Genomic DNA, 8,674 nt, shown 5'->3' with positions numbered 1-8,674 from the left:
GATATTTGAGAGAAATCGTTCGACATGGACATGGACATGGACATGGACATGGTGTCTCACTCTAGTTATGAACAGGTTGGTCATGGACATGGTGTCTTATTGTAGATTTGGTCTTGACGAGTGATTATTTTAGCGTATGTATAATGTCAAAATTTAAATTGACGTTTGTAGTTAATATATTTTAGAGGTGGAGCTGATAGACGAAGCTATAAAAGTAATGTCCGTAATCAAAACCATAGCTAATACACGCCCACCATCCCCATCTACCTCCAGCACAAAAAAGTTTAAACATTTTTTTCTAAAGAGTTTCCACGTGTATAAAGACACGAGGATTAAAAAAAATTTAAGTAAAGAATAACATATTACATGATAAAAGCAGTCTAAATAAGGTACGTAAAGACAAATACTGTGCATGCCTAATAAGAGGAGTGTCATGATCTGTATTTATACTTCTCTCTCATTTTCTTCTAACTATATTTATTCACATGTTGACTACTCCTATTTCGTCTGAATCGAATAGGGACGGATGTATGATTTTATACTAGAGAGATAGACTTATAAAATTTTAAGGGAATATAAATTTATAAAATTTTAGGGGACGAAAAGATATTATCAATAGAAAACATAAAAAAAATCTAATAAATAAAAGAATTTAAAAATTTTAGAGGAACAATCCCTCCAACTTATTCCCTCCATTCATCTCTAGATTCAAATTCTTCTTAAAACCGAACCTCTACCTAATCCATAAACATCGTTGAATTTGGCTTTCTCACATGGGAAGACAATGTCAAATCCTAACCTAAATTTTGCACGTTCTTGTTTATTAGTTTAATTTGAAGGATGATATTTGGTTCCAAATTTTCTTGCCCGTCTTTAGGTCTACAAATCGTGAAGGAGAAGGAGACAATTAATTATTGTGAGTTTTTTTTTTAAATTAATCACTCGTATCCGATCTAGTAATCGACTAATTCAGATTTGATTTTGCAGAAGTTTATCACGGGTGACCCTTTAAACCTAGTTTACTCTATTCACAAATATCAAGATTCGAACTCTTCATCTTATTTAAAAAATCTAATATCTCATCTCACTAGACCAATTGATCGTTGGTAGTTATTGTGGGTCTTTAATTAACTTTGTTTGTGGTTCACAATTAATATATTCTCATTAAATATATTAAACTATGTAATATATTCTCATGAAATTATAGAATTTTAGATATAAAAGTAAAATATCAATATAAAATATATAAAAAATTATTTAAATTATATAAAAATTTGAAATTTTCAGTTTCGTCAACCCTTTATCATCCACGAAAAAGTTAATTAAATACAAGTAGATGGTGGATTGGAATCAAAATCATGTGGTATATAAAATATGTACTTAGGATTAAAGTCACAATGTCCAACTTCCATTCAAAACACGCACAGCTTCACACTCTCACCAACCGGCCACAATAGGAAGCCGTTTCATATCTTCCCTTCCATGCAAACACACTCCGTAATTAATTCTTCCATGACTCCACTTCTTTGATTTAATAACAAATAGTGGATTCAAGAAACATCAGCAACGAGTTTAAGAACAAGTTAATGGGGCCTCCAGCAACAAGTATAGGGAAGTATCAGCTCGGTAGAACGATCGGAGAAGGCACCTTTGCCAAGGTCAAGCTGGCTGTGGACACCGCTACAGATCGTCACGTCGCCATCAAGATTATCGACAAGGCCATGGTTATGGAAAGCAATCTCAAGTATCAGGCGAATTTCCCACACACCCTTGCATGCTTTTGTATCATGTCTTGTTCTTATTCCAAGTCATGACCTCCGACCTGACACAAACATATCGATGCTCGAATTTCAGGTACAACGAGAGATAAGAACAATGAAGCTCCTGCATCACCCCAATACTGTAACAATAGTTGAGGTGTGTTTCTTAACTTCTTATCCATGGTTAATTGGCGTCCATTTTTGCACCCACATTCATTTGTGTTGACGAATTTCGGTGATCCGATCGCAGGTTATCGGCTCGAAGACAAAGATATACATAGTAATGGAATACGTATCAGGAGGACAACTCTCTGACATATTGGTGAGACTTATCTGATAAAAATTTTGGTGCAAATTAAGCCTTTCAATCTACATATCTGATTCTGTCTACCAAATGTCCAGTCTTATGCCAAGAAATTAAGTGAAGCAGAAGCAAGAAAGCTTTTCCAGCAGTTAATAGATGCAGTGGACCATTGTCATAGAAAAGGTGTTTATCACAGAGATCTAAAGGTACTTCAAAAATTTCCAGAATTTCTGTCATTTATATAAAATGAAATTGGTGTCAATATTTGCTTATGCAGCCAGAAAATTTGCTCTTGGATTGTAAGGGAAACCTGAAAGTTACAGATTTTGGACTGAGTGCTTTGAGGAAGGTAGCTATAGACTTTCCATTTTCTTAAATGATTCTTCATATTTTTCTAATTATAATTCGGATATGAATTCGGATAAATTACAGCCCGGAGATATGCTTACGACGGCATGCGGCTCACCATGCTATGTGGCGCCGGAGGTACGAGACATCTCTTCATGTTTCAATTGTTGTACACTGTCCAAATTTATGTTTTGGTGGACAGCTGCTTGCAAATAAGGGCTATGATGGGGCGGCTGCTGATATTTGGTCTTGCGGTGTCATCCTTTTCGAACTACTTGCCGGCTATTTACCGTTCGATGACCGGAATCTTGTGGTTTTATACAAGAAGGTATGTACTATGTATGCATCTTCATATAGGAAAACAACCTGGATCAGGTCCAATAAGTTCCCATGAACTGATGCCTTCCTATTCTGTGTAGATTTCTAGAGCACGATATGCATGTCCAACATGGTTTACGAGATGTCAGAGGAAGCTGATTTCTCGAATACTCGATCCGAATCCGAAAACGGTACAACTTCAATATGGTATATGAGATAGGGATTGCTAAGTTATAAACATAAAGATAATACTGATTTCTCCCTGTTACTGCAGAGGATAACAATTCCAGAAATCATTGAAGATGAATGGTTTCATATAGATTATGTGCCTTCCTGTGGCTTTGATTACGATGAGAAAATAAGCGTCGATGATGTTAACGCCGCCTTCGATACAGTTGAGTAAAATGTTCGATTTAGTATTAAAACATGAATCTCATACCTTCATCTAACAATCTGAAATACCATACAGGAACACAACGAAGATATGAGAACACACGAGGAGAATTTCATAAATGCATTCAAATTGATAGCAATGTCGGATGATCTCGATTTATCGGGCCTCTTTGAAGGACAGGCAAGTCTGCTAAATCGAAACTGGCATTTACATCTGACGAACATCTTCAGTTCATTACTAAAATTAAGTACATCGTTTCTTTTGTTGTATAGGATGACAAAAGACAGAGGACAAAGATTGGTTCCAAGCATACAGTTAATGAAACCATAATGAAAATAAAATCTGCTGCTATGGGTGCTAGTTTGTTGGTTGAAAGAATGAATCATTACAAGGTACAAACATCTCGTGTTCCGAATTCTTTGAGCAGTGATTAAATTCGTGTCTTAAGTTTTCATTTTTACAGATGAAAATTCATGCAAAGCAGAAGACGACTAGATGTTGCAGATCATCTTATGACCTATCAGCCGAGGTAAATAACAGTGAGGTGCTCTTTCTACTAGACAGCATATCGAAAAGTCTCACAACCTAATGCTTCGTTGTCAGGTAATCGTGGTTTCTCCAGCGAATTGTGTTGTCGAAATATCGAAATCTGCAGGGGAACTAACAGTTTACAAAGAGGTATCATAATCAGTTCAGTAAGTTGATTATCCTTGCTGATATCTACTACTCAGATATATGATAATGCACAGTTCTGCAAGAGTCTGTCGAGTTTACTGATGGAGGAATCAAATATTTCGCCACAAATTCAAGAACCCGAAACCGTCGACACTGATGACAGTAGTATTCTAGTGAACGAATGGTAAATTTAACACAGATTGTCAATGTAAGATTGTGTAGATTGAAGCTGCAGTCTCACTGTTATATTCAATCATGCAGCCTCAAAGAAGAAAAAGATGAGGAAAATAAGGCACGAGGCTACTTCTCGTCATGAAGAGCAAGGGCACATAGACACAATGTGCAGCACAAAATTGAGGCTATTGAGCATCATTCTTCACTCAATACAGAGTTCAAACAGCAACACTTGCACACCTATATTCATGTTTCCTGTGAAGTTTATCTTTCTTTTTTTACTTTCTCTCCTCCAAGATGTATATTATCACACTTACGTGACTATTCTTTTGGATAATGGTTTCCAACATGTAATTAGACAATTTCTGGTATTTTTTTTATAATCATCGATTAACAGTGTACTTCATCCAAACAATATGCATTCTAAGGGTGTTTATCGAACGAGTTATTCACGAGTTGAGTAGTGACCGATTCAAATAAAAAACTGTTCGACTCGATACTCAATAAGTTCGATAAACTTTTATTTGATTCGTGCTCGTTGCTTGTTAAATTAAAAAAGTATTATAGCTTAATATAACATAAATGAATAAATTTAACAAAATAACGCGTGAAACAATTACAAACTCTAAACTCCAAAATAACAACCCACAAATACACCAAATAAGTATATTACTACAATTATTTTTTGAAGGAAAAAAAAGATGTTTCCACATAATAAGACAACCAGTTCCCTAAAAAATTATATAAAAAAAATTAATGAGTTGTTCGAAAACTTATTGAATCGAATGAGATTTTTACTCGACTTAAATCGATTCATTAAATTATCAAATCGTATCAACTCGAATAGAATGTTGATCAAATTTTAATTAAATCGAACTCAAACCGACCGCGAACTACTTAACTTGGCACCCAAAATACATTCATAGCTCATATGCTCAATCCAGAGAAACATGATAAACAAAGATGGCAATTGGCAATTTGATCTGACTCGTTACCCATAACCTAATCTAATAACCATACTAATATAATCCTCTTTCTGGGTTAATACAAATTGGGTTAAATGGCCCAATAGTTCCTCCAATGTCTCAATCATATTTGAGAAAATAACCTCAGTGACCAAAAATATCTTATAATATACGATTTTAACCAACTTTTTTTAGATTCGCCAAAATGACCAACTACATCGCAATGCGATCGATAATTCGCAACGCGATCTCCGGTATCGTAAATCAGTTTCCAGATTCGCAACGCGATTCTGACTATCGCATTGCGATTTCCCAAATTCGCGTTGCGATTTTCCTAATTCGCAATGCGAATACGTAAATCGCAATGCGATTACGTAAATCGCAATGCGATTACGTAAATCGCAATGCGAATTAGGAAAATCGCAATGCGATTACGTAAATCGCAATGCGAATACGTAATCGCATTGCGATTTAGTAAATCGCAACGAGATTCTGACTATCGCAATACTGAATTTCAAATTCACAACTCGATTTCTGAATTCGCAACAGGTTTTAATTTCGCAACACAAATGTTTTGGGTATATAACTACGCAGCAGCAACAACTCATAACCTAAATCCCTAAATCGCAACTCATTCCATCTCCATCTATCACTCTCTCCGGCGACATCCGTTCCTATATCCAACGACATCCTTCCCCATCCGGCAACAGGTTTTAGTTTTGCAGCTCGTTTGTTTAGTAAATTAATTTATAATAATGAAATCATCTAATGTTGATCATGTTTGGATAGATTTGTATTTTGGAGGGTCATGGGAGAATGTTCATGGTGTTTTACAATATATGCCTTTACCCATGAATCTTCAGCTAAAACTGTCATTAAAAAAGTTAACTTATGAAACTCTAATGTTACGTGTTACAAATAAATTGAATTTAGAGCCCCTAAGTGGATTTAGGCTATCTTATCAGAGAAATGGTAAAGTTTATTTGTTAACCGACAATGAAGATGTTGAACGATTCATTGCTTACATTATTGTTTCAAGTGATGATGTTACATTGTATGTTGTTGAACCTAGAAGTAGTGAAGTTGGGTCAGTAGCGGGTAGTAATCAACTAAGTTTTTCAACCCCAGTTTATGGTGCTCAAAATTTAATGGTTCCACCACAATTCCATCACCAAGCAAATATTGTTTCACCACATTTCCAATACCAAACACAATCTCAAAACCCACAACATTTCCCTAATTCAAATCCCAATCAACTTTCAGCACCAAATTCCGGTTTTCGTATTGACCAGTTAGACGATGATGAACCAACAGAAAAAATTGTGAGTACTAGTCAGTATTCGAAATTTGATCTTGGTCAATACCCGAACTTTGATCTTGATCAATACTCGGATTTTGATGATTTTTCAGAAGAAGAAACAGACCCTATGTGTAATAATTTTGATATTGGTCAATACCCAAATTTTGATGATGAAACGGCCGTTGCCGAGAAAGATGTTGTTGATGATAATGAGGAGGAAGTTACGACTGTAAATGAACATGTTGAACATCCATTCTGTAATTCATATAACACTGAAGAAGAAAAAGAAGAAGAAGAAATCCCCAAAGAAAAGTCCCCGAAGAAAATGCCATGGGAGTATAACTGGAATATGCCAGAATTACTTCAGATACCGGAAGAAGAGTTGGTAAATATAGCAGTTGATTGTTACACAAAAATTATTCGTATCAAGAAAGATGATTATTTTGATACAAAGGAATACTTGAAGATAGCTTTGTATACGAAATGTGTGGAAGATGGCTATCAACTAAAAGTTAACAAATCAAGCAAAGATTGTTTCGAAACAAGGTGTATGATTGACAAAAACTGTATGTGGCGTATGATTGCAAAGAGGATAAAAGATTGCGAAATGTTTCAAGTTAGGACTTTTATTGATAAAGATACATGTTCAAGAACCCAAGTTTTTCCTCACCATAGATAGGCAAACAAAAAGGTGTTGGGTGGTTTTCTGGCTAAGTTAATGTTTTTGAATGGTAGGGTATATCGGGGACATGAAATTATGACTGACATGAATGCTCGGTTCAAGATTAGTATCTCATATTCTCAAGCTTGGAGAGCCAAATGTTATGCCTTGGAATTGTTGAGGGGGTCGCCAGAAGCATCGTTTGCCCAACTGCCGGCTTATTGTCACAATTTAAAGCTGAAAAATCATGGGTCGGTAACTCATATCAAAACAGATAGAGATGAACGCTTTGAGTTGCTGTTTATCGCCATTGGTGCTGCGGTTAGTAAATCAATATAATTTTGTTGACTCATTTTTGTTAGTTACATGCATTTCACATTTAAATGATTATATTTCTTGTGTATATGATTTTGTAGATTCGTTCGTTTATTAATTGCATGCGCCCATTTATTATAGTTGACAGAGCACATTTAAAAGGTCGATACCTTGGAGTAAACTTATTAGCAGTAGCCATGGATGCTAACAATGGGATACTGCCAATAGCTTACGTGGTTGGAAAATCTGAAATCTCTGATTCATGGACATGGTTTATGGGGCATCTTAGGGATTGCATAGGTCCTATTAGCAATCTGACAATCATATCCGATAGGGCAAACTCAATTGACAACGCTGTTAGAAGGTGTTTCCCAAATGCTTTTCATGGACTTTGTGGTGTTCATTTGTATAGAAATCTAAAATCAAGGTCTGCTGGTATAAAAAATCACAAATGGACATACTGGAAGACTGTAAAAGCTGATCGGGAAGTGGATTTTAATAAGCATATAAACTGTTTAAGACATGTTTTTCCTCAGTGTGCTCAAACACTAGAAGATGTCGGGTTTGAAAGATGGTCAAGAGTACATCAACTTGGAGTAAGATATGGTTTCATGACGTCTAATAGTGCAGAATCAATCAACGCTCTAAGTCGTCATTCCCGGAAATTACCCATTACTATGTTAATGAAGTTTTTTCGAGCCTCTATTCAACAGTGGTACTACAAGAAAAGAAACCATGTAGGTATTATTTCTTTAAATTCGTAACATATCATATATTTTACTAAGTATTAGTTATTTAAATTTACAGGAACATTGGAACATTGTGTTACACCATGGACTGAAAAAAAGATAACGAAACGTGTTGTGAAGTCAACGTCATGGAGAGTTGAACCATGTTCAAACACTTTGTTTGAAGTACTGGATAATAACTTAAATGGGCTTGTCGATCTAAATGCAAAGACGTGTAGTTGTATAAAATGGCAAACATCTGGTTATCCGTGTGGCCATGTTATAAAAGTTTCTCTTCATCTAAACCAAGATGATTCAAGCGCATACGCTATGGATTGCTACACTACAGAAGTATATCGACAGACTTATGGCGAGATTGTCTACCCTATTCCACATCCTTCTGAGTGGGACATACCATATGACTTACAAACAGTTTTGCCACCAGCCATGGACAGAAGGCTACCTGGCCGACCAAAAAGTCACGATCGTATACTGTCTAAGGGTGAAGAGAAGAAGAGATCGACATGTAGTCGGTGCAAGGAAAGTGGTCATACAAGGTTGACATATTGATCACCAGTGCCATCACAATCATCTTTTCCTCTACCAAAATATGGATCCTCATCAAAATCCAAAGCTCATATGATGTCAAGCAAAAGGCAATCAAAATCGCAATCATCTTTAAAATCCCAATCACAACCGGCTTCACCTTTTGGGATTGTTAACTTAGGTGAT

General features: G+C 35.8%; 1 protein-coding gene across 1 annotated transcript; it reads left to right on the top strand.

Moving 5' to 3' along the window:
• Positions 1–1,516: 1,516 nt before the first annotated feature.
• On the top strand, positions 1,517–4,342 carry LOC120201386 (CBL-interacting serine/threonine-protein kinase 21). Its single transcript, XM_039202011.1, has 15 exons — positions 1,517–1,751; positions 1,855–1,917; positions 2,011–2,082; positions 2,163–2,270; positions 2,342–2,413; positions 2,497–2,550; positions 2,615–2,740; positions 2,832–2,921; positions 3,005–3,124; positions 3,200–3,304; positions 3,397–3,516; positions 3,588–3,653; positions 3,728–3,802; positions 3,874–3,983; positions 4,061–4,342. The coding sequence occupies exons 1-15, from the start codon at positions 1,587–1,589 to the stop codon at positions 4,113–4,115; spliced, it is 1,401 nt and encodes a 466-aa protein (XP_039057942.1). The 5' UTR covers positions 1,517–1,586; the 3' UTR covers positions 4,116–4,342.
• Positions 4,343–8,674: the final 4,332 nt, after the last annotated feature.

The sequence above is a fragment of the Hibiscus syriacus genome, unplaced genomic scaffold, assembly GCF_006381635.1.
Source record: "Hibiscus syriacus cultivar Baekdansim isolate YM2019G1 unplaced genomic scaffold, ASM638163v2 tig00007179_pilon, whole genome shotgun sequence".
Lineage (NCBI taxonomy): Eukaryota > Viridiplantae > Streptophyta > Magnoliopsida > Malvales > Malvaceae > Hibiscus > Hibiscus syriacus.
Note: the sequence above shows the minus strand (reverse complement) of the source record. Positions and strands in the feature narration are given on the sequence as shown.